The sequence below is a fragment of the Lupinus angustifolius genome, chromosome LG09 (assembly GCF_001865875.1).
Source record: "Lupinus angustifolius cultivar Tanjil chromosome LG09, LupAngTanjil_v1.0, whole genome shotgun sequence".
NCBI classification, from domain to species: domain Eukaryota; kingdom Viridiplantae; phylum Streptophyta; class Magnoliopsida; order Fabales; family Fabaceae; genus Lupinus; species Lupinus angustifolius.
The window spans coordinates 17,488,768-17,513,984 of record NC_032017.1 but is presented as its reverse complement, the minus strand read 5'-3'; the positions used below and the strand labels follow the sequence as shown (position 1 = coordinate 17,513,984).

Genomic DNA, 25,217 nt, shown 5'->3' with positions numbered 1-25,217 from the left:
ATGAAGAAGGAAGAAGATATATGAGTATCTGAAAGAAATTTTGACTTTTTCCAACATAAGAAAAAGTCACAATGGTAAATCATAAATGCAACGTGGAAATAATTTCCGTAACTGTATCCCAAAGATTTATACTTATTATCTATTAAAGTATCATTTAATTTAAGTAAAGCTCAATTTACACCCTATTTTATTATCATACCTCCCGGAACTCATATATTTAGAATATGTTTATGAGTCGGATTTCAGAAAAAAAGAAAATGAAAGTTTGAAATAGCTTTAAGGCTTTTCATTTTATTTTCTTTCTTTCTCAAACTCAATTTAGTTCCAATCCAAAACTTCATATCCTTACTTCTGACTTGTAAACTTCATTTTTGTGCTTCACCATACATTCAAAATTTCTGAAAAACATTAGGAATGAGTATAAGTTATTAAAACTAGTATGTGACACTTCATGCTTGTTGAGTGTCTGTCGGTGAGATTCTTATTTTAAAGTATTACGTAATTAATTTTTATACATTTTATTTTGTATAATTAAAATGTACTTTTTTATTGTATTTACTTTAAATTATTTTTTTTTTCTTTATTAGAACTAGCGCTCGTGCATGTCAACCCGCTTTCCTATCGTTTGTAATGTATAGTTTGTATTTTATAAATTCAAATATAATTTTTTGCGCTAAATTTACGGTTGAATTTATTTAATTGGTCTAATATTCAATTTTTTAAATACACTTTTAAAATAAGAAGATAATAAGGATAAAATAAGAAAATAATATTATATGGTTTTTTGGTAGAAATAAAAAGATATTGAGGGCAAAATAGGAAAACACAAATTACACCATGATGGGTGGTTATTTTATGTTTTCCCTTTATTAATAGCAACTTATAATTAATGTGTTTGAGATGGTTATATAGGATTGTATGGTTTTTTTAAATTAAAAAATTGAAGGGTAAAATATGAATATATAAATTATATCATAGTGGTGGTTACATCATGTTTTGGCTTTCTATATACTAGTGTATACAGACACTTCGTGTCTGCCGGCGAATATTGTGTGATACTACATATTCAATTTTTATATATTATATTTTGTGTGTTTATGATAATATTTAATTTAAGGTGAGACATGTGGTTAATTAATATATTGGTGGTAGTTGCTTAGGATTATATAGTTTTTTTTGTAAAAACTAAATAATATCAAGGGCAATATAGGAAATGAAAATTACACCATGAGAAAAGTTATTTCAAGTTTTGGCTTTATATATAGTATAGACTAGTGTGTACAGACACTTCGTGCCTGCCAACGAATATTGTGTGATACTACATATTCAATTTTTATTTGTTTAATTTAAGGTGAGATATGTGGTTAATTAATGTATTGGTGTTTTTTTTGTAAAAACTAAATAATATCAAGGGCAATATAGGAAATGAAAATTACACCATGAGAAAAGTTATTTCAAGTTTTGGCTTTATATATAGTATAGACTAGTGTGTACAGACACTTCGTGCCTGCCAACGAATATTGTGTGATACTACATATTCAATTTTTATATATTATATTTTGTGTGTTTATGATAATGTTTAATTTAAGGTGAGATATGTGTTTAATTAATGTATTAGTGGTAGTTGCTTAGGATTATATAGTTTTTTTGTAAAAAATAAATAATATCAAGGGCAATATAGGAAATGAAAATTACACCATGAGATAAATTATTTCAAGTTTTGGCTTTATATATTACTAGTGTGTACAGACACTTATCGTCTGTCGTCGAATATTGTGTGATATAACATATTCAATTTTTATATATTATATTTTTTGTGTTTATGATAATGTTTAATTTAAGGTGAGATATGTGGTTAATTAATATATCGGTGGTAGTTGTTTAGGATTATATTGTTTTTTTTTGTAAAAAATAAATAATGTTAAGGGCAATATAGGAAATGAAAATTACAGTTATTTCATGTTTTGACTTTATATATAGTATAAATATGTGGAAATGAAAATTACACCATGAGAGAAATACAAAGAGTGACTCTTCAAATGTGAATGCAATACAAAGAGTTTTGATTTTATATATAGAAATTAAATAATATGAAGAACAATATAGGAATGTAAGATTTGCTAAAAACCAAAAGATCAATGACTTGATTCTTGAGAGCGACATCCACATATAATAAAAATGATTAATTTCTTATTTATAGGGTGAAATGATATAATTGATAATAATAAAAAATTTTTGAATAAGAAACAAATATGTTTAAACCAAATTTTATAGGATGAAGATGAATAGTGGCGTTCAAATGCAAATGCAATATCAATTCGGTAACAATTTTTTTTGAATCAAAACTTTATGTTATTGATAAATCAAGAGAGATTTTAGGGAATGACATATTTCAAATTTTGTAGAATATTTATAAAGGCAAGTCCCATAGCTAAAAAATCACTTACACATATACATATAGGTTATATATCAATTATGTTCTTATATTGACATTAGAAAATTTACCTAAAAGCATGAGTCAATTTTTTACCAAATTATTACTATTATTTTCAAAAGAATAAAGGAGAAATGTCTCACCAATTTTTCTATTGACTAAATTAATGCAAACTCAAAACATGTAGTGATAATTACTCAAACATCCTCACATGTGAGGCTAACGTGTTTAGTAAAATGATGGAAGAAGAGGGGTAAAACAGTCCAAAAAGTAAAAGCAGGTTCATTTTGTTTCGTGGTGCATAACACTTGGACAGAGAGGCAGGGCTCATAATAATACAACACAAACTCTCTCTTCAACGTCGTCGTTTTAGAGCTCTTCGCTTCCATCTTTCGTTTCCGGAAGGGAGAAAATAATTGACGCAGAAATATCATATTTTGAATTTATTATATTCCAATTGGAACAAAAAGGAATCGGATCTCAGGTATTGTATTTTTTTTTCAATTGTCTTATTTGTTCATCGATTTCGTTAGGGTTTTCAACGTGTTTGTTTTTTACCCTGGATTGATCTTTTTTAAGGTGGGGTCTGATCAAGGTTTTCTTTTTATTATTTGATTGTGCAAGTTTTAAATTTATAATTTATGGGTCAGTGTTGATTTTGGAATTCGTAGTGGAAATAATGTGAAATGCACTACCCCTCTTTTGTTTCCCCCTGATTTTTGTGTGGATCATGGTGTTTAGATTGAATTTCTTAGTAACAGGTCAATTAAATTATGAAATAAAAAATGGGACTATGAGAAGGGGGAATACAAGAGAGGTTATGAATGTTCTTACTTCTGTACTGTATGTTAGGTTGGTAACAGTGAATGAGAAGAAAAAATATTTGTGTAGGTTGTGCAGGGTTTTGTACAAACTTTAAGAGTTAAATGACTCTGGATTGCTGCTTTTTTCAGTGATTAATGTTTACAAATGTAGTGGTTTCATGGAATTTACAGTAGTCTACCCTCTACAGTGATAATTGGCTTGGGGTGGTTTATATGCTCTAGGAATATTGCATAAGGATATTTTTAGGTTTGCACTTGTATGGAGAAGTGTGGACGTAGATATTATCCTAACAATATATTCACAGGAAATTGGCTATACTATAGTTCTAATAACATTCCATAAAATTCAAGCACTAACCGGTGTTGTAGTGGAGTTACATATTGCTATATGAATTTGATAGATATTACTATAGGTCTCTGTAGGCTTGTGAGTTGTGATAGTGTTAACATCTTAAGGTTGTTGTTTGTGTTATCTCACTTATGTGAATGTGATGTTTGTGGTTCCTACAACATTTGAAGAGTCACTTTTGCTGGCAATCCCTTCTCAATTTTTACCAGCTCCCTAATGTTGCATAAAACAATTGATGTTCATTCAATTACATGTGTCTCTGACTGAGTTGGTGTAATCTTTTCTCTTTGAGTTGACCCTTTTATTCCAGTTCAACCATGTTGCAAAATGTTGAGTCCTACTACAAGAGAATGATGGTATCTTTTATAGTTTATGCCTGATATGACCAATTATGAGAGGTTGAATTCAGTTATAAAAGTGAGTCAACGAATGACTTAGGTTGTAATGATTCATGCCACATCATTCATGAATTCTTTTGTAATGATTCCTTCATATCAAATAGCAGATGCAATCCTAAAAATAGCATGATCTTTGTTTACATTATGTGTATCCACAATTCCACACCACCTTTTATATCGTACAAGACATAGAACCCACTCTTTTTTTTAATCATTATGGAATTTTTTTGTTTGCCTTTTCTACTATTTTACAGAGGTTGTTTACTGTGACTTTCTTTATTTTATATTCAATTTATTGATACGCATATTCTTGACCAGTACTGAACAGGAATCAAAAATTACTTTTGAGAACAAACAAAAAAAGTACAGTGTAGAGCCTTGCTTTTGATACTGTCCAGAATTTGGTGGATGGCAGAAAAATCATGCATCAAGCGCCTTCAGAAGGAATATAGAGCTCTTTGTAAAGTAAAACATCTTTTGTTTATTGAATATTTTGCTTCACCATTTATTTTACTTGTAGTTTGTATGCTTATCTTGTTGAACTACTGTCAGTCTGTCATATGGATATGCATGTTTTGGGATCTCATTGGTTTGCCTCTTCCTCTCTATTTTTTTTGCATGCCCAATTAGTCTACACTGTATAATTTAATTTCTTAATTTTTTGGGTCTGTATGGATAAATTGAAATGACATTATTTTTCAGAAGGAAGATAACTGTCGACGATAGTATCTAAAGAATATGTCAACTGGCATGGGAAAAAATAAGGGTTTTAGCTTCTCTTTGGTGCTTGGCTAATTATTTTTTATGGCAGATGCCATTTCAGATTTACATAGAGATTTGACTGCCGTTGTGCTTTGTAATCTTGAGCTCTGTTTCTACGTTGTCATTATAAATTTCCCTTTCTTTTGTTCTGTTGTGGTAGATGTCTTACTGACTCTTTGTATATCTCTTCTTTCTTAATCGGTTTATTTTTCTATCAAAATAAAACAGAATATGTCAACCAGACATCGCTTAATTTTAACATTGACTTTGCAGGAGCCTGTTTCCCATGTTGTAGCTCGTCCTTCTCCAAATGATATTCTTGAGTGGCGTAAGTTTGTTTTGCACTGTTACATTTACTGTATTAGCTTATATGAACTCTGATTGCCAAAAAGCAGAAAAATATTATGTTGAACCATTGGTATTTGTGTTTACCAATGCTGTATAACCCATGATTACATGGCTTTTGCTCCAAGGCTTACCCCTCCTCAATACCACTATTTTGTCAGCAAAAATAGAAAGATTGTGTTGTGATGTCAGCTACTTGATTTTAATTTGTTTGTTACAAAGTGTTTGAGACTGATCTTATTCTCTGTTAATGTCTCAGATTATGTGCTGGAGGGAAGCGAAGGAACACCTTTTGCGGGTTTGTTAATTTAGCAAATTTTAATTATTGCATATATTCATTTTTATTTATAAAAAAATTGTTCCTACCGTGCTTTGTCTTTTTTAAATGACCCAATTGATGTACTCCTATATCAATTTCTATAGTATTTATGTCTTCTTTTTCCCCCCTGTTTTAGGTGGATATTACTATGGAAAAATCAAGTTTCCTCCTGAATATCCATATAAACCTCCTGGGATCAGGTGTTCTTCTCGCTGCAGCATGCTTGTTCATTCTAATTTTCAATTATTTGGTTTGTTGTAATAAACTAATAATGATTAAATGTATATAATTGCAGCATGACTACACCTAATGGACGGTTCATGACTCAGAAAAAGATTTGTTTGTCTATGAGTGATTGTAAGTTCTTTCATCTGTGGGAGCATAAATCAATTACAATTATTATCAAGAGTTACCTACATTATATAATATAACTTTCCGTGGGTTTTGCTGCTTTTACAGTTCATCCAGAAAGTTGGAATCCTATGTGGTCTGTGTCAAGGTCAGGTTTATTCACCTTATGAAGTTCCTTTATGTCTTGTAGTTTGGTCTGTTTTTATTTAATCTTGGACTTTTAAAAAGTGATTATATGTTTTTTCGCACAAGTGGCTTGTATCTGAGAGAAATTGTAGGTGTAGATTGTTACTTTATAGCTTTGTACTGATATTCCAATTTATGGATGCAGCATACTTACAGGACTTCTTTCATTCATGGTGAGTATGTTTTGGCTTCTTCATATTCTAAAAGAGTTCTAGTCTCTTTCATCTCTTTTATCTTGGTCTTCCTCCACAAAATATTACTCGTCTTTAATTTTCTTTAGGGTGGATGGTGGGGGTGATAGGAGTTAAACCTGGGTCCCTTAGCTTTGGTGTGGACCCCGTCTATGTTAGGATCCAATTACAAGATATGGAACATGAGTCCCACATTAGAAGTATGAGATTCTAGTATTGGTTCTATAGGGCCTTGGGCTCCTCAAGCCTCAAACTTCAGTAGCTGGCTTTTGTGGTGTGGTTCTCCCAAGACTCTTATCAGTCTACCACTGAGTTAAAGCTCATGTTGTATGCATTATATCAAACTGAGAACCAATGCACTTTTCCGAATTTTGTGGTTGGTAGACTCCCAAATCCCAAGTTGTAGGTGCATATAGTACTTGTTAATAGAATCCATTCAATACCTTTTGTAATTTACTCGAATGCAGTTCACACTTCACCATTTAAGCAATGTTTTCTTTCCATCTTTTGGTTTCTAACGGATTTCTCTTTTGCAGATGGACAACAGTCCAACTACTGGCAGTGTAAACACCACTACCGCTGAGAAGCAGCGTCTAGCAAAATCTTCCCTTTCCTTCAATTGTAAGAAGTAAGTATATTGCACCTAGCTTTCATGATAAATTGAGCAATGTCTCTGTAATTCGTGTTTTCACAAAAAAAGTGTTCTTGTTCTCATAATTTTCCCCACAGTGCAACATTCAGGAAAATGTTCCCCGAGTATGTGGAGAGGTACAACCAGCAGCAGCTTTCTGAGCAAGTTGCTTCTGAGAGGGAATCATCAGAGGCGTCTAATGACAAAGCTTCAAAGCCCCTTTTGGAAAAGAATGCAGATTCTACAAGGGAAGACACAGAAAAAATAGATGGTTTGAAAGAGGTGAGGAAAAACAAGAAGCAACCATTTCCAACATGGATGTTGTTATTACTCTTCTCCATCTTTGGGGTTGTAATGGCATTACCGCTGCTTCAGCTTTGATGATCGATAATGAAATCTTAATCGGTAATAAGGGTCCATAAATGTTTTTCCTGGAACTGGTTTTATATAAGTCTGCTTAGGTTTTTGTCAAGTAACAGGATTTGTATAGGCAAATGGGCATGTAGGATGCATTATATCTGGTTTGAATTTACTCCTGTGTCTAACTGTTTATGACCAACTTTCTGTAGTCAATGCTAAGAAGTTACATACTTGTGAGTTGTGATGTTTGAGTTAAGGTTTGTTTCCTTGTAGTGATTGTTGGCAAACACATTGCACATACCCCTTAGGTATGGTCTACATTCTACATTATAGAATGGGTAAGTTGTTTTATCTTATTAAACCATAAACGTTTTCATCAGAAAAACCATTTACTTATTTGAGCTTAGAAAAGTGAAAAACTTGCAAGTAAAATACCTTTGATGGATAGTTCTGTAATTTGTCTTTATTACCATTTTTATTATACTCTCTATAGTTAAACATTACCATTTTTACTTGTCCACATAACTTTACATCTCTTAAAATTTTGATTTGCATAAGAGATCTAAATCAAAAACACCACATGAAAAGCGTATAAGTAAAAAAGTACTCTTATACTGTGAGTGACATATCTTGGGAGGACAGTTACGCACTCTGAAAATGATTAGTTCATTAGTCAAATAGTGAAGGAATATCCTTGGTAGTACCAAAAAATATGTATGGTTTTAGAGTCAATTATAATTAACACCACATGAATAAATCATGAAAGATATAATATGAGTTTATGAATATGAAACTCTGCAGTCAATGATTGTATTTGTAAGTTGAGGTATAAGGTACTACATCCCTATATTTGAGAAAATACCATTACCCAAAAATATCTAATTACAGTCTCGGCAAGATAATCATATTACCATGTGAACAAATATTTTGTACTAAACAATGCATCAAAGTTATCTTGTAAACAAAATAAAAAAACAAAATAAGATGTTTTCTTTTGTTCCTCAAAATGTGATATTTTCTCAAATATACGATAAACAATGTTTTAGTTTTTACAATATAATTAAATTGAATATCAATATTGTATTTTCATGTTTTATGTACTTATTTATTACTACTCTCTCTCTCTTTACATTAATTATATATTAAAAATTCATCACCTCAAACAAAAAATATTAAAATATCTCACAAAAAATTATACTCCTGTTTTTTAAGTGGGATGGTAATGTTTTGTTGAGAAAGGAGGGTGATGAGTCCAAGTTAAAAAAGAAGAAAGAAAAAAGTAAGAGAAGGTAAGTGGGTTAGGTTCAGCACAAGTGGCTAACGGTTACGTTATCCAGTTGAGGTAGCTTTGACATATATGAGACATTTACAAATTATACACTCACTGCTTTGTTTCTATGAATGAATGAGCCCTCATGCCTTTTTTTGGTCCGTACTCTCTCTTTTCTCTTTTGGGTTTCCCTCTCTTGCTTCAAAATCTTATTTTTATATCATTCTCATGTCACATACTTTTTTAGACACTCTAACTTTTATCTTTTGAATTTTGATAATATGGATGGAAGTATGACAGTAGTTGCAAAAATATTAGCACTATACTGTGTCAATGTATACTTCAGTGATTTAAATTGCGGTTGCGATGATATTATCTTTATCGCAAGTGCCGGAAAATGTAGCCGATAATTGCAGCCGCAATTGCAGTTGTGAAGTGTTATTTAAAACACTGATACTCTAGTTATATGAGTGTGGTGATGTATTTTTGTTTCATATGTTGTTATTAATAGTTTTTCTTTAATTTCGTTAGCAGAGATTGCAAATGCACAGTTCTCCTTGCAATATAATTTATGTTCACTCAAGGTGCAAACACCATATCATGGCAAACTATCATCGGTATCGTTTGCCTTCTGTAATGAGCATAGTGCTGCTTGTGCTTGGAAATCGTTGGGAAGGTTTAGACCACTGATTAAGGCAATTGCTACTATCCTTGAACCAAATAACTTGGTTGCAATGGAAGATAAATGTTTGGGTTCCAAAGACTTAGATCTGGGTCTAAGTCCTAATCCGCGTGAGGTTCTGCTTGAATCTTCCGTTGAAGAGTCAGAAGAACCTGATGAAAAGGAGAGGTTAAGAAGAATGAAAATTTCAAAAGCGAATAAGGGACAAGCGGCGTGGAACAAAGGGAGAAAGCACAGTCCTGGTAACTAAATCCTTCACTTTAATTCTTTGCTTCAATTTCCAGTGATTTCTGTCTTTATCTTATTGTGCTCTAACATAAGCTCAATTGTTAAATATGTGAGCAGAAACTTTGCGGAAAATCAAGGAAAGAACAAGGCTCGCAATGCAGAATCCTAAGGTGATGTCATGTAAGAATACTTTGATGTCTTTGCTGAAGAAATTTTTGATACTAAGCTTACAACACCTGTTTTAATTTGACATGAAATATACAATCCACTAGCACTCACCAGATTTTAGACTCTTCGAGAGCTTACTGCACATATTGTGCTTTAAGAATGACTCTTTCTAGAAAAAACTGCTAGAATGTTAGGATATGGAATTTGTCTCTGGTGTCAGTGAGCAATTTCTTAGTTAAGTTGTAATCTTTAACGGGGATTTCTGGTGACGTAATCTAATAACTAATTAGGTGTTACATAATATATCTACGGAACGGTGGTTGTGTTTTTTCACTTTCAGCTTCGATAATTTCTTTTGCATTTCCTTAACAATATTTTGGTAATGCAGATAAAAATGAAGTTAGCTAATATTCGGCATCCACAAACGTGAGTGAATGCCTTGCCATGACTATTTCTGTTTGTTACTAACTAATAAATACTGCCTTTTTAGTTTATTACTTTTTTTTCCTATATGATTTTACTTGTCTCGATCTTCTCTATTGATTGTACAGTATTGAAACAAGACTGAAGATAGCTGCAGGAGTGAAAATGAGATGCAAAAGGAGGCGTGAAAGGAAGGTGGTGCAGGAAACTTGTTGCTTCAAGTGGCAGAATTTAATTGCAGAAACTTCTAGACGAGGCTATGCTGGTCAGGAAGAGCTGCAATGGAATTCCTTCGAAATCTTGAATGAACAGCTCGAGCTAGAGTGGTTAGCGAGTGTCAAAGAATGTAAAACAATGCCAAGGGAACCAGGTAGCAATAGAGCACCCAAGACCCTAGAACACAGAAGGAAAATTGCAGCAGCGATCTCTGCAAAATGGGCTGATCCTGTGAGTGTATATCTTAATACCTTGAAGTTGCATGGTTTATGGTTTTTACAGTAATTAAAAGTTTGGTATCTTCGACTTGTGTAAATTGACTTGAAAGTTGCTCATTTGGTATTGTTTATATTCTGAGGACACACCGACTTAAAATTGACTAAAAAACAGTATTTTTATTATCTAAAATGTCAGACATATGTACTGATCACCATATTTTTCTAATTAAGATTCTTAAGTTTTTGAATATTGTGAAGAAGAAAATTCTTCCAGGAAGTGATTTTGATAAGCTACCTGGAGTATTGGAGTATGAGCCTGAACAGTAATAGAGATATTTATGCTCCTATTAGACATTCACCTTTTTAGGTGTTCCTTCTATGTTGCTGACCTGCTTTCACAAGTTTTTTTGCAATAAATGGTTAAATGCTGAGTTTTATTAAAAACTTAAGTCGGAGGACCATGGCATGTATACTTCATCATACAAAAAATGGAGTGCAGTAAGAAATGCCAAAGGTCAAAAGCATACAGTGTCATATAACAAAACTCATTCTGTCTGTCCTTATTTTTGGTACAAAACTATTGATAGGTTTGTGTTTTCTGATGCCTTATCTGAGTGAGTTTGACATGTACAATTCTTGAGTTTTGACATGTTGATAGGCATTGGCTAGCTTCTTGAGTCTTGACCAACATTTTTTCTGTAAATCAGGAATATGTCAATAAAGTTTACTCTGCAAAAGGCAAGCATCATGACACTGAAAGAGCTGAAAGGAAACCAAGAAGAAGGCCAATTGATGGTGCACAATCCATAAGGAAGAACCCTATAGTGAAAATGAATGCTAATCTTAATGTTAAGAGTGACACCAAATTTCTTAACTATGTCCGGTTGAAAAAAAGCATGTCTTCTCCTTCCTTCAAGGATCCTTTGGTGAGTTCTAAGCTGGAGATGTTAAAGACCATTAGAGTACAGAGATCTGCTGCAGATACCGAACTGACTAAAACCATTCAACAAGCAAGGTAATTTTTTTTACTAATAATAACTGGTTGCAAATGTTATATGATTTTAGTTCTCAATTAACTGAAACTCAATTTGTTTTAGGTGTGGTATTTCTCGTTAGCTCACCCAAAATTTTGTATTTCTGATGAACTTGTGTATGTGTGTCTGTCAGTCTTTTAGGTAGGGTCTTAATGATTTGGCTTAGTGATGGATTAGTTTAACATATCCAATTAAGTAATCTCCTCTGAGTTTTTTGATGTTGGATCTCAAAACACATGTTAACTCATAGGTCAAACAGGAGCCACAGCACATTCACTGAATGTTATTAATGAGTCATGTAATCTTTTTATGTCTTCATATAGCCAATATTTACTCATCTCTCCCTCACATAAAAAAGCTCCTCTCACTAGATCCATTCCCTCTCTCTCTCTCTCTATATATATATATATATATATATAAATACATATTGTATAATTTGCTGAGTTAGATGATAGGTGTATAAGTGAAGATGACTATAACTGTGGTTGAGATGTGCCAAAAAACCAAATAAGAGTTGGGTATTAAAACCTGATCAGAAGTATGAATAACCACCAAACTTGAGACCTAAACATTGTCTATCTCTGTTTTGCTTTTGAGATTAGCTTGCAAAATTACATGTTGTGCTTACTTTGATTCCTATGTTAGCATTACCCTCTTACACACACATTCATGAAATATCACTAATTTGTAACTGCACAGGTTATTGATTGCGGAAGCTGAGAAGGCCGCTCAGGCACTTGAGTTTGCCACCACAAAGAGTCACATTGCTCAAACTTCCCTCATAGAAACTAGACAGCTTATAGCTGAAGCAATTCAATCACTTGAATCCATTGATGCACAAGGCATTGTTGTAAGTAATATTCCTTCTAGTTCTTCAAGTGAGGTCAAGAAGGAAAATGATGCAGACTTTGAAGCTCTAAACCAATCACATAAGGACCCGGTAAACGGGCATGAAACATTATCATCAAGTGATTACAAATTCTACAAAGATTTAGGAAAAGTTTCGTTGCAGAAGTTTGTTGATGGTGATTCAGAACAACTTCACCCTACAAGTATCAATGGATTTGTTTCTATCCCTGTTGGTTTCAACTGCAAGATAGAGCAATCTAGTTCATCAAATCAACAATGTCAAACAGAGCATGAGCATAGTAGCAAATACAAAATACACACTTCTTCAACTGTGTTAGGAATTCAGTCCATCAAAGATGAAAAACAACCTATATCACCTACTGTAACTAAAAAGTGGGTTTGTGGAAGGCTTGTTGAAGTGGTTAAACAGTAGAATTCATGGAAAGGAAGCTAGCTCATAATATCAGACATCAATGAAGCAATGCCATACTTTTTGGCTGGCTTTATATTATATATATATAGAGAGAGAGAGAGAGAGAGATTTGCTTTATGTTATATAGATGTCAGACATTGGTACTGTATTTCTTTGAAGTGTGTTTACTTTAAGGTATAATCTTAGGATGTAATGTCAAATATAGGGAAGAAACTAGGAGCAGAAGTTGTTGGTATTTTAGGAATCTTTTGATATTTTAGAAGTTGAATCTATTTCTAATTCTCTTAATTATGGAGGAAGAAAATGAAAATTAAATGAGACATTTTAGCAAAAGTATATCAAATTTGTATACCATTTGATGATTTGTTAATCCATGTGCTCCCTTCATTCAAGTTTTTTTTTGATGTTTTTTTGACTTTATTCAAATATTTCCATGTTTAAAATATTCAAGACTCACAACTATATTCCTTATTTATCATTTCTCATTTCACCTCATGTTTCTCTCTCTTAGTCTTCACAAATTTATTATTTTGTACATCGATACAAATTAAGTGGGCCACTTGTAGTCAAATTATATCAATAGCCTATCAAAGTATCAATATATAAATGTAAAAATACTTTTACACATGTTTCTAATAACCTTTTTTCACCACAAAGTCATTGGGAAAGTGAAGGTACCTTTTCGATATGTCTCCATTAATTTCTCTTTAAAATATATAAAAACCGAAAATATGATGAATTGTTTTTTTATTAATTAAATTGAAATCGACAATTCATAAAGAATGCACAAATGAAAAAAGTAATTAATTCTCACACATCCAAATACATAAGTTAAGAAATCACAACAATGCAACATATAAAAATAAAAATATAACACTAATTTTTATATAACATGTTTTTCATATTTTCATGGAGGGACTATGTCCCTTATTTGAAAATGTGACTAACATTAATGTTTTCTTTGGTTGAGTGGAAGAAAATAAGACAAGAGAGATTGGTGAGAAAGAGATAGAGGAAAAAAATATATGAGAAAATTATAGTAAATTTTTATATTGTTTGGTATGAGAGAAAGAGAAAAGAAAGAGATAAAAATAATTATTTGAAGGACAAAAATATTCATACAATAAAGAAAGTATAAAGAAGTGTTTTATTACTAAGTAAATATTTAAGATTATAAAATTTATTTTAAATTAAATATATATAATATAAAATATTAAAACTTGTTCATTGCAATATAATTGTCATAACATTTTTTCATTATATCAATTAATTTATTGGGTAGTATTTTATGTAAGAAAATAAGATAAGTGAGAGGTATTTTTGCCATTGTCAAGCATTTTTTTTCTTCTACTTTATTTGCATTCAATGAGAGAAAATTTTTGGGCATAAGTCCCATATAATTTTCTTCTCTCTTTCCTATTTCACATGTCAACCAAATTGAGGAAAGATACAAACTCTTTCTTCCACTATTGTTGAAACTGCACCGGTTATCAAATCGGTCAGAGTACTGGTATAGTGGTACAGTGATTCGACCAATGGTTCAGTAATTAAACCGCATGTCGGATAAACATGACATATCAACTTATATTTATATATATAAAAACCTATAACAAAAATATTTCAAATAAGTAGATACTCAAATTTATAATTCATATTCATAATCTACTCAAAATTCACATAAACAAACAATTTAAGTCTTTAACAAATTCAAAGTCTAAATTGCAAAACATATATCAATCCAAAAGTATCATTTAACAAACGCAAAATATAAATAAATGACACAAATTCATAACTCACCTTACAAAACAAATAAATTTGGAGTTTTAACATTTAACACCAATGAGTCAAAGTTATCTCATATCGAGGTTCCATTTTTGCACCAAATCCTACCTTCACATAGTTGACTAGATTACACAAATGTCACTGAGATTACACACCAATGTTAGGAACAAAAAAAGTGTAATATACGTATGCCTTGGAAGCATATACCTTGAAGTGTTGAAAAATAGTCGGAAAGAGGGGTCACCATTAATGAATTTTTAAGTTTTTTAAACAAATATGTGTATAAACCGGCCGATTTAGTCAAATTTCGGCCAGTTCACCGGTTTCGACCGGTTTTGATACTTGACCGGTTCAACATCCATACTGTACCGGTTAGGGATCCGGTTCGCTGGTTTTTTGGTCGAACTGCCTGACACGATACAGTTTTTACATCACTGCTCTCTTCTTTCTCTCTTCCCAACTTCTTTCTCCTCTAATTCTTGCATACCAAAGGAAGGCTAAGCAACAATTTTGCATCTACTTAGGAGTGATCATGGGCTTTCTTGGGCGTTGGTTAGGTCATTTTTGAACTCGGACCCAGTTATAGACCCCGAAACTAACATGATCCTAAATATTGAATGAGTCAAAACCTGAATCTGACCTTAGACCCAATTAAATATAATGCATGTCTTTTTCAATATTATTTATTATTATGAATATGTAATTTAACATATAAAATAATATATCTATATATATTATTAATCATGTATATATGATGAAAAATTAGAGAATCAATGATACTTTTCGATAGGAAATGTGTCATTACTCTTTATACATTTGAGTATACATACAAACATAAACATAATAAGTGAGTGACCATGAGATGAGATGGGTCAGACCGTGTCATGTTTGGTCCCTACTTAATCCTAGATATTGTCCAAGTCTAATTTTTTAACTTAAACCCAACCTCCTTAAACATGATGAAACTCAATCCTATTCAGATGAGCAGTTAGGACCTAATCATGCTCACTCCTACATCTACTACTTGCAAGTATATTTGTGAAAGAGAGGCTAGATTGAGAGAATATACTTGTATGTGTATGCATTTATTATTGTAGTGGTGATCTGTGGGCTACAAAGGCCACCGCTGCCTTTGGCCATCTTCTTATTAGTTATTACTCTTCCTTCCTTTTCCTCCCTCACCCACTTTCACCTCCTCAAACTCCATCATCTCTATAACTCTCTCTAACCCTTTTATACGCACTTTCTCATTCTCTTCATCATCTACCTTTTTTCACTACCCATTTTCGGATTCTGTTTCGGTTCCTATCAAAGGTTGTAACTTTGTCACTTTTATTCTCTTATTTGAATTTTCACTTTCTAGGGTTTTAATCGCATTCATATTGGGGTGTTAGCATGAGAGCCAAATTGGTTGTGTTCCCAATAAGAGGCAGAAATTGGTGCTTCACCAGATCAGTGGAACCTAAAATCCATGAATCTGCTACTTTGTCTCATTCTCCTGCAACGTTGAAAGACCTATGGAACAAAGTTAACGTTGATGATAAACCCGTTAACGCCAAAGCTGAGCTTTTTGTTGACTACATCGCCAACAAGGTCTCTCGTTCATTTTTTTGTTATCAATTTCACTTTCTCAGATTGATTAAGGATTCAGGAATATAAAATTTGAATAGGAAATGGTGCATTCTATAGTTTGAATTTTCAAATGTTTTACTATCAATTTAAAAAAATAATATGTTCATGTTCCTTGCACAATGCCCTTAAGGTACTTATTAAGGTGGAATTTACAAGAGGGGATAAAATGTTATGTTTTGCTCTTTTCGGTGGAATCAAAATGTTTTACTTCATTTATTTTTTAATATTATTTTCTTTTCTGTTTATAGAGTATACCAAACACAGAACAAAGAACATAAATAATATCTTCTGTTTTGTCTTGTATTGACATGTCTATCAAATGGTGCCTATGTCACGTGCCTATTTTCTAATTTTTAAACCTAATGCTTCATTTGTTTTTGTTGTGGATGTAAAGATGAATAAATCATGGGTTGGTTTGGAAAATGCAAAGGATGGATCTTTAAAAAAGAAGGTTCATGGGTAAGATTTTTACTTTATAATTTTGTCTTGACTTTAGAGTTTAAGAATGTTTATTACGCAATATTTAGTTTTCTCAAATGTGCTTTTGAGTTATTGCAGGTTGGGGGTGTGGCTTTTGTCACGGGTTAAGCCGTCCGAGATATTTTTGAAATCTATATCAAAGGAAGTCACTGGTGTTGAAGTCATTTACCCATCAAGGTTTGTGATATTGGTGACCTTGTTTCGATGCCTGCTTAGTCGGTTTAGGGATGTGTTGTCCGTTTGATGTTTTACTGTTAGTTTTTCTTTTGTTGGTTTCTTCATTGTTTATTTCTGTTTACTTGATTTAACTGATCATGATATTCATTAATTCTGTTTTGCTTGATATTGGGGGTACTCTGTCCATTCACTTGATAAATGTGTATTTTAGCTCATTTCTTCTTCACTTCCGTCTCTCTGATTTTAATTTGGTTCATATGGCTTAAGATGAATTGTGTGATGTGAGACCTTCCATCTATGAGGCTTTTCATGGTGATTTTTCCTTGGTTAGAATTTCATTTTAAATATTGTCGTTAATGTTATCCTTTAGCAGAATTTGCTATGCTTTTCTTTACTTATTTATAGGCTTTGTTGATTTAGTATTCCCTGTTTTAAATCTATGGAATACATTCATTTGAAAACAGTACGTGAGAACATGATTTGTATGAAGAAGAATCTGAGTTACTCTTTTGCTTCTTCTAGATTTTTTGACAATTACAATATTTTTGCAGTTTGAATGCTGAACTTGTTCGCCGAAGACTAAGGCATATTGCTATGAGGTAGTTATCTCTTTCACCTCCATTGGTGGTTTGGAACAAACACATCCTGTGTTAACAATAAATGTTTTATTGCAGCTTGTGATTTAATTCTGAATGTAAACCCTCATATTGATCTAACTGTATCGGTTTCAGGGGAACAATTATTCACAGGAAATACTTCTATGGTTCAATTTCAATGATTCCATTGACCACTGCATTTAGCGTACGTATGTGTTCAGTACTCCAGTGAATGTTAACTACCAATATATTATTGCTTTCTTAAACTTTTTTTCAAAATTGTTTACTTTCAACTCATTCTTTGCTTTAATTGATACTCATTCTACTGAATGTACATTGCAGGTTTTACCTTTGCCTAACGTCCCATTCTTCTGGGTTTTATTTCGCACTTATTCTCATTGGAGAGCCCTTCAGGTTTGTATTTGCTAAATTTGCTTAGTAGTTGACTACTCGCCATCCATTTCCCCCTCCTAATCATTCATGTTGATTTGTCTGTTTTGTTGTCACCGTCACTAACTTCTATTGCTCATGTCTCAATTTGACTCAACTTTCTAATGTCATCTAACAGTGCTTTGTTTTGTAGACAACAAAAAAATTTGTGTTCTTGTGGAGGATTGGTTTTCTTGGGTTTTTTCAATATAACTTTTGGAGTTCGGCTTCTTATTTCATTAATCTTGAATTGTGTAGTAAGTCTGTGCTCTATTTGTATCTTTTTGCAGGGAAGTGAGAAGCTGTTTCAGCTAGTCTCAGATAGCAGCAAGACTTCAAACACTTCTACTGATAAGCAGGAAGCTGAGCATACAGAGTCCAAGTCTGAAAACCATAGTTCAAATGAACCACAATGGGTAAGTATTTACATATTCTGCTTATTGATTGAGTTATTGCGAACTGAAAGTGATTTTAAAGCTGGCTTTAAAACATTTTACAAACATGCATGAACTATATTTTTTATTAGTGAATTCATAGTGCTCCACCTCCCTTGCAGGCTTCAAATTATTTCATTCATAAGCTAAAAACTACATATATTTTTAAGCTTTTGATATACTGATTCATTGAGTTACTCTACAATATTCTTGTATTTGCTGGAGATAAATTTAGAAATTATGTGATGTGCAACAGTGTAGATACTCGAGGTGCATGTTTATTAGCTATGTTAATGCATTTTTCAACACATCTCATATGCACAAACTCATGCTTCTCATGGTTTTGCTTAATATACATGTCAGAGGGTTAAGGTGATTTTGTCCAATAGAACATGTCAAATCTTCAATTATAATAGTGTACCAAAGTGCAATAATGTTATTTTATGTGCAAGCATTCATTTTCTACCCATTATTGCTTTTTAATCCTTTATCAATTAGGTATTGAGGCCATCCAAGGAGCTCGAGAACATTGTTCGCGAGGAAGATGGGCACGGCCTTAGTCACCATGCCATCTCAAAAATTTGCAAGATCTATGATTTGAACACCAAAGATGTTATCAAATATGAAAAGTCTATTTTCTAATTTTCAGTTTTGTAATGCAACCTTTTGCATTGGCATTTATTTCTTCAATTTCCTTGTATTAGGTTAAAGTTCCTGAATTTTTTTGCTTATATGTTTAGAGAGATATTCATTACTAGTAAATTTACTTATGGATATTTTTTTTTGAACATTATGCTAACTGTTTTGTCTTGAGTGATGAGGTTTTGAGATAGTTGGAACTAGGGTTGAAAACAAGGGAATTAGAGCTCAGCTCGGTTCAGCTCAATAAATATTGATTCAGCTCGAAATTTGACTCGAGTTTAATATGAGTTATTTTTTAGCTCGAGTTCGGTTCGGTTAAAGTTCGCAACTGGTCGGTTCAGTTCGAATGGTTCATTTGGACAACTCAAATAATTAATTAAAAATTTTAAAATATTGCAAAATGTTTTTTATATAAATATAACTTTGTTTATATATAATAACAATAAATATAAAAAAATAAATATAAAAAATAATGTAAGAGGTATAATATATTATTATAAGAGTATAATATTTATGCATTGATAGTATAAACATTTACACACAGTCAATGTATCATTTACTATTCATTTGGATTATTTTTTCTGAAAAATCAATGATGATCGAAAATGAATGGTAGATGATACAGTGACAATATAAAAAACTTACACTCTCGGTGTTTACATTTTTTCTCATATTATAAATATATCGAATTAGTTCATGAATCTAATGAGTTGAACTATAGTCAACTCAAGTTTGACTCGTTTATTTAGCTAGCTCAATTTTTATTTCAAGTTTAATTTATTTGGTTCATGAACTAAATTTATCAAGCTAAATAATGAATCGAGTTTCGAACAAATATTGAATTGGTTCGATTCATTATCGGCCCTAGGTGGGACTATCCAAGATGAATGTAATGGTGAAGGAAAATGATTCATGGGTTCTTCTTAGTTTTATGTCCTCCTCACAAAGATTGATTTTTTTGTGTAATCATAAATGATGATTGGTTTCTGTATTGCGGTGGGAAAGCTTCTTTTTTTTTCCACGATCATTGGACTTAGATCGACTTTAAAGCTATTCCAACATGAATGCTATAAAACACTTCCAATTATATTTGCCCATATTAACAAAAGTAGTTATTTTTAAAATATTATATGATTATAATTGTATCTTCTTTTAATATTGGTTATAGTTTTAATAACAACAAAAAAGTAGAGCTAGTCAAATTTGTTAGTATGGACAAGAGGAGAAAAAATTAATAAATATTGTATAGAAAATATGAAATATTTTATAAAATGAATTGGACAAAATTTTATACATGATTTCTTCTTCTAATAATAAAACCAAAAGTTAACCTTACATTCTAACCAAAAAAAATGTTATTCTTATTACATGAATATCTTGTATAATGATGGTATAAATTTTTTACATTATCATTATATGAATTAAAATCATTTTTTATAACTTATTATGTAGGAAAAATATGAACTTAAAATTTTAAGAAGTGAAAATTGTTAAAGGAAGCATGAAGAAAATTTATAGTCTCACCTTTAACGCAATTCATTTAATAAATAAAAATATTAATAAAATATTTCATTTAGGAATATTTAGTTATTTACTTCTCCATTAGGAAAAAAAGAAAATAAATAAATAAATTAGATTTACATCTCTCATGGTCTTTCTCTCTCTTCATAGTTCATACGAAGACTCAATTCAATCATTTTATAACGTTACTCACAAAATCACAAAAAGCATCAATGGCAATTGAACACGAAGACGAGCTCAAGGATGAGAAGAACCCACGACCACTCGATGAAGATGACATTGCCCTCCTCAAAACTTATGTAACCTCTTCATCCACTCCAAAACCCTAATTTCACCTTTTTTATTTTATATTATTAGATTCTACTTGCTATTCCATTTCATATGCTATAGTAATTGAATCTTAGTCTAATTTTTTTTCAATTATGCGGCTATTATTCTACATCGCTGGGGCAGTTAAAGTCTGTAGCTTTGAAATTTTTTCTTATTATTTTGGAACCACAGAAAAATGAATGTTTAATCAGAAAAATTGAAGGAATGAACTTCGTCTTGGTCCTTTTTAAGGATTTCATAGGTTTTTTGGATTTCAACAGTTGAGGTTGTGGCCTTGCTTGTTTTGGGGTTTGTTGTCTAATTGGTGTTTATGATAATTTCTGGGTACTGTGAATTATATATGCTCGTTGTTCATAAATCATAGATAAATCCACACAAAAATTTATGCTAATGCGGAGATACTGCTTGCTAGTTATGTAAAATTGGAACTTTTTTATCATGTGAGAAAGAATTTAGTCAATAAATGTAATTTAGAGTTTTTGAGGTGCTATTGATGAGTTTAGTTATATATGAAGTGGTGATGATGTGCATTGGAGTCACTTTCCTCTGTAATATAGCTCACATGTTTTGCTTGTTTATTGATTTTTGACTTCCTTCTTCTTGGCTTCTCCTTATAGTTGTTGGACAGAATATGATTTTCTATGATTTGTGGGTTTCTCATCATTAGTTATGATATACATTGATTCGCACAGGGTTTGGGACCTTATTCCACAAGCATTAAAAAAGCGGAGAAGGAAATTAAAGACATGGCAAAGAAAGTGAATGACTTGTGTGGTACGTGCTACAGGCTTAATTTGTTATTGTGTTTATATCTTGGTAGATCATTCATCATTGCTATTGTTTAAAATGAAATTCACATCACTACTTTTTTTCTTGGAGTAGCTGTGGCCTGTTACTATATTTTCCCCTTTTGTTGGTGATAAGATGTCCTTAATTTGGTATTTTTCCTACCTCAAAATTTATCATGTGTTCTTGATAGGTTATCTGATGGCATTAGTTTGTGGCCATCACAGACTTCACAGTCATTAACCATGAAAAAGGACGAGTCTAATGGATGGGGTTAAATTGTTGATAGTTGAAATTTATGTACTGTTCGGTTTTCTTCATTGTGTTTACTGGATTCTGTTAACACTTGCACACATCTTTAGATGTTTACCCTCCTCTTGTTATATCAGGTATCAAGGAGTCTGATACTGGTTTAGCTGCACCAAGTCAGTGGGATCTTGTTTCTGATAAACAAATGATGCAGGAGGAGCAGCCTCTTCAGGTTATTAATTTTTTTGTATGGTTCATTCAAAATGTTTTAAATATTTGTCGGAATTGCTAACTATGGCCGATTTGTTGAACAGGTAGCAAGGTGCACAAAGATTATAAATCCAAACTCGGAGGATGCCAAATACGTTATCAATGTGAAGCAGATTGCAAAGGTGCCTATATTTTTAGCAACCATTCCGATTCTCCATATGCCATATCTATCAAATAGTTATTTGTTTGAAATTTGAAATTGATCACTTCACTTAGTGACCAAATATTTTATATGCTGTGTAAAATACCGATGGGTTGGGAAAATTGTTATATTCTTTTCTTTTTGAAGTTGGGTCTGACATGCCTGTTGCTTTGTTGGTGACAGTTTGTTGTTGGGCTAGGCGACAAAGTTTCCCCAACTGACATCGAGGAAGGGATGCGTGTTGGGTACGTTTCCAATCAGTGACTTTGATGCTGAAATATTACGCATATAAAGAAGAGGAACTTCATTACCATGTTGTCTGCTTGTTTGTCTGACCTTTTTTTTATCATTTCAGGGTTGATAGAAACAAATATCAAATTCAGATCCCCTTGCCTCCAAAAATTGATCCAAGTGTTACCATGATGACAGTTGAGGAGAAGCCAGATGTGACATATAATGATGTCGGTGGTTGTAAGGAACAAATTGAAAAGATGCGAGAAGTAAGTTATTGAAAAGTTTCCATATATTACATTATCACAAGAAATAAGTCATGTTGCACTAAATTTTTAATTTCCCTGCAAGGTTGTTGAACTTCCCATGCTTCATCCAGAGAAATTTGTCAAGCTTGGAATTGATCCCCCAAAGGGTGTTCTTTGTTACGGTCCACCAGGAACTGGCAAGACACTTTTAGCCAGGGCTGTGGCTAACAGGACTGATGCGTGTTTTATAAGGGTTATTGGAAGTGAGCTAGTTCAGAAGTATGTTGGTGAGGGGGCTCGGATGGTTCGTGAATTATTTCAGGTAATTTCCGAAGACCTGTCCTAGCCTCTGATCACTGTTTCCATGAAAAGGTATCATTTGACTGAAATTATCTCTTGCAGATGGCTCGTTCAAAGAAGGCATGCATTGTGTTTTTTGATGAAGTTGATGCTATTGGAGGTGCACGATTTGATGATGGTGTTGGTGGTGACAACGAGGTTCAGCGCACTATGCTTGAAATTGTGAATCAGCTCGATGGGTTTGATGCTCGTGGAAACATCAAAGTTCTGATGGCTACTAATAGGTTGGTTGATTTGGCCAGTATATGATTTTTCTTTTTATCTCTATTTTGGGAAAAAGTTCCTCCACAGTAAACTTGTCCCTAAAGTGGGCAAGTAAGGCTCTATGAACCCTTGAATTATTTAGTGGGTTAATTAAACCACAATGTGCTTTATTAAATTAAGGTGGGCACACCTTTTCTTAGCCACTAGAGATAAGCTCACTTTAGAGGAGTCTCATCCCTCAATTTACTTCAGATGTTTTTACAAGAGTGTGTCACTCACTATACAATGTGCTGTTGTTATCATAATTATGATGCACTTAAAATGCCATTCATAAACTTATTTTTTCTAATGAAGTCGGTCTAATTTCTTGTGAGAAACAATTTACAAATCAAGGCTGCTCTGCAACTAACTTAACAATTATTTTGTGGTGGCTCTAAAAGTGCTTTTCTTCCATTTTTAAATATTACTGCTGTTGTGGTGGGCTTATCATTTATGACTCTGTCCACAATTTCTAGGCCTGACACTCTTGATCCAGCACTGCTACGGCCTGGACGATTGGATCGTAAAGTTGAATTTGGCCTTCCCGATTTAGAGAGTAGGACCCAGATATTCAAGATACACACAAGGACAATGAACTGTGAGAGGGATATCCGATTTGAACTTCTAGCCCGCCTTTGCCCAAATTCCACTGGTAAGAAGCCTTTTTAAGGGTTGCAGTAATTCTGTCTAGTTTAATTTGTAGTGAAACTTTTTCTAGTTTTGAGTTTATTTAATGACTGAAAGTCCACTGTCAAACATTTGCTTCATGCTTATGGATACTTATAGACATTGGTTTCCTGACCAAGATATTTTTTATTGTCACCAGGAGCTGATATAAGGAGTGTATGCACTGAAGCTGGTATGTATGCTATTCGTGCCCGAAGGAAGACGGTAACAGAGAAAGATTTCCTTGATGCAGTAAACAAAGTCATCAAAGGATACCAGAAGTTCAGTGCAACTCCCAAGTATATGGTCTACAACTGAGTTATTTTTTTGTCTACTTTGGTAGATACCATATTAGCACGTCACCAAGGGATGTTTAATTGAGGAACATGGAAATGTAGTGTTGTGAATCTTTATAAGCACTTGGTGTCCTTGTTGCAGTACCTTATAATCTTGTTAAAGGAATTGCCAAGTATAAGAAACTGGATAAAAATGTTTCCTCCAGCCATGGTTGTGTGTTGCAGTAGACGTGGGAATCTTGGCCTTGTGCTGGACCTTTTTATAATCAGGAGTTGTAATACACTTGTTCTGACTTCAATTCTCTTTTGATTAAATGCCAACTTATTGCACCCATTTGATTTTTTTCTAGTTCATCATCATCATATAAACAAAAAACACGTATCTTTGTAAGGGAACACAAGACATGCATATTCCAATGAACACATATTTCTATGTAATATTTCTTCCTTCAGCTTCAATTTGTGTTTATGATTTCTTTCTTCTATAGACTTTCTTAATTCGCCCCTGTGACCTTAGTCAGTTTCTTGTGCATGTTGTCTTACTATATTGCTATCAAATTTATGTTTTCCAACATGAAGGATTAATTGTTGTCTATCAAACACCAACGAGCGTTGGTTCAAGTGGTACATGCTTGAGTCCCCTTAAGCAAGAACCCGGGTTCGAGTCTTGTGGATGGAAAAAATGCCCGTTGGGAGAGTTAGCCCCACATACCTGTGGATGTTCTCGACTCGGGCAGGATTGCCTCCAGTGCGAGGATACCTGTGAGAAACTAAAAAATTGTTGTATAACAAACTATGTACATACTTGATAGTACTTTAATGTTTGGTATACCAATTACAAATGTGGCATAGGGTGTTTTATGTTTTATAATGAGTGTAAAGATTTTTATATACTGACGATGTAAATATTTATACACATGTACTTTATCATCCACCATTCATTTGATTTTTTAGTGTATAACTCATACACTGTGCATATATCTTTTTCTCTTATGTTTTATAGCCACCAAACACAGCACTTAGGAAGTGTAC

At 32.6% G+C, this 25,217-nt stretch overlaps 4 protein-coding genes across 8 annotated transcripts; all 4 read left to right on the top strand.

The window, feature by feature from the left end:
- On the top strand, positions 2,748 to 7,480 carry LOC109357280 (ubiquitin-conjugating enzyme E2 34-like). 2 transcript variants are annotated; one of them, XM_019601123.1, is made up of 10 exons: positions 2,748 to 2,918; positions 4,334 to 4,470; positions 5,041 to 5,095; positions 5,372 to 5,410; positions 5,568 to 5,631; positions 5,727 to 5,788; positions 5,891 to 5,930; positions 6,114 to 6,141; positions 6,696 to 6,787; positions 6,889 to 7,480. In XM_019601123.1, exons 2-10 carry the CDS (start codon positions 4,414 to 4,416, stop codon positions 7,169 to 7,171), a joined length of 720 nt encoding a protein of 239 aa, XP_019456668.1. In that variant the 5' UTR covers positions 2,748 to 2,918; positions 4,334 to 4,413; the 3' UTR covers positions 7,172 to 7,480. The 2 variants fall into 2 exon arrangements, with proteins under 2 accessions (XP_019456668.1, XP_019456667.1); XM_019601122.1 differs by having other exon boundaries at positions 4,324 to 4,470.
- Positions 8,431 to 19,335, top strand: LOC109356642. 4 transcript variants are annotated; one of them, XM_019600066.1, is made up of 8 exons: positions 8,431 to 8,497; positions 8,544 to 8,578; positions 8,955 to 9,344; positions 9,448 to 9,500; positions 9,887 to 9,924; positions 10,050 to 10,368; positions 11,063 to 11,370; positions 12,089 to 12,946. In XM_019600066.1, the coding sequence occupies exons 2-8, from the start codon at positions 8,566 to 8,568 to the stop codon at positions 12,669 to 12,671; spliced, it is 1,704 nt and encodes a 567-aa protein (XP_019455611.1). In that variant the 5' UTR covers positions 8,431 to 8,497; positions 8,544 to 8,565; the 3' UTR covers positions 12,672 to 12,946. The 4 variants fall into 4 exon arrangements, 3 of the variants coding, with proteins under 3 accessions (XP_019455611.1, XP_019455613.1, XP_019455610.1); XR_002108765.1 differs by adding an exon at positions 19,325 to 19,335 and having other exon boundaries at positions 8,453 to 8,578; positions 12,089 to 12,789; XM_019600068.1 differs by having other exon boundaries at positions 8,453 to 8,578; positions 8,955 to 9,180; positions 9,238 to 9,344.
- On the top strand, positions 15,533 to 18,989 carry LOC109356644 (uncharacterized protein C23H3.12c-like). The gene is made up of 8 exons (XM_019600070.1): positions 15,533 to 16,046; positions 16,480 to 16,544; positions 16,644 to 16,742; positions 17,294 to 17,341; positions 17,474 to 17,543; positions 17,681 to 17,752; positions 18,058 to 18,183; positions 18,700 to 18,989. The coding sequence occupies exons 1-8, from the start codon at positions 15,849 to 15,851 to the stop codon at positions 18,841 to 18,843; spliced, it is 822 nt and encodes a 273-aa protein (XP_019455615.1). The 5' UTR covers positions 15,533 to 15,848; the 3' UTR covers positions 18,844 to 18,989.
- LOC109356643 (26S protease regulatory subunit 7-like) lies at positions 20,504 to 24,657 on the top strand. Its single transcript, XM_019600069.1, has 10 exons — positions 20,504 to 20,663; positions 21,387 to 21,468; positions 21,870 to 21,961; positions 22,044 to 22,121; positions 22,325 to 22,386; positions 22,497 to 22,641; positions 22,724 to 22,942; positions 23,023 to 23,204; positions 23,700 to 23,875; positions 24,050 to 24,657. Exons 1-10 carry the CDS (start codon positions 20,577 to 20,579, stop codon positions 24,205 to 24,207), a joined length of 1,281 nt encoding a protein of 426 aa, XP_019455614.1. The 5' UTR covers positions 20,504 to 20,576; the 3' UTR covers positions 24,208 to 24,657.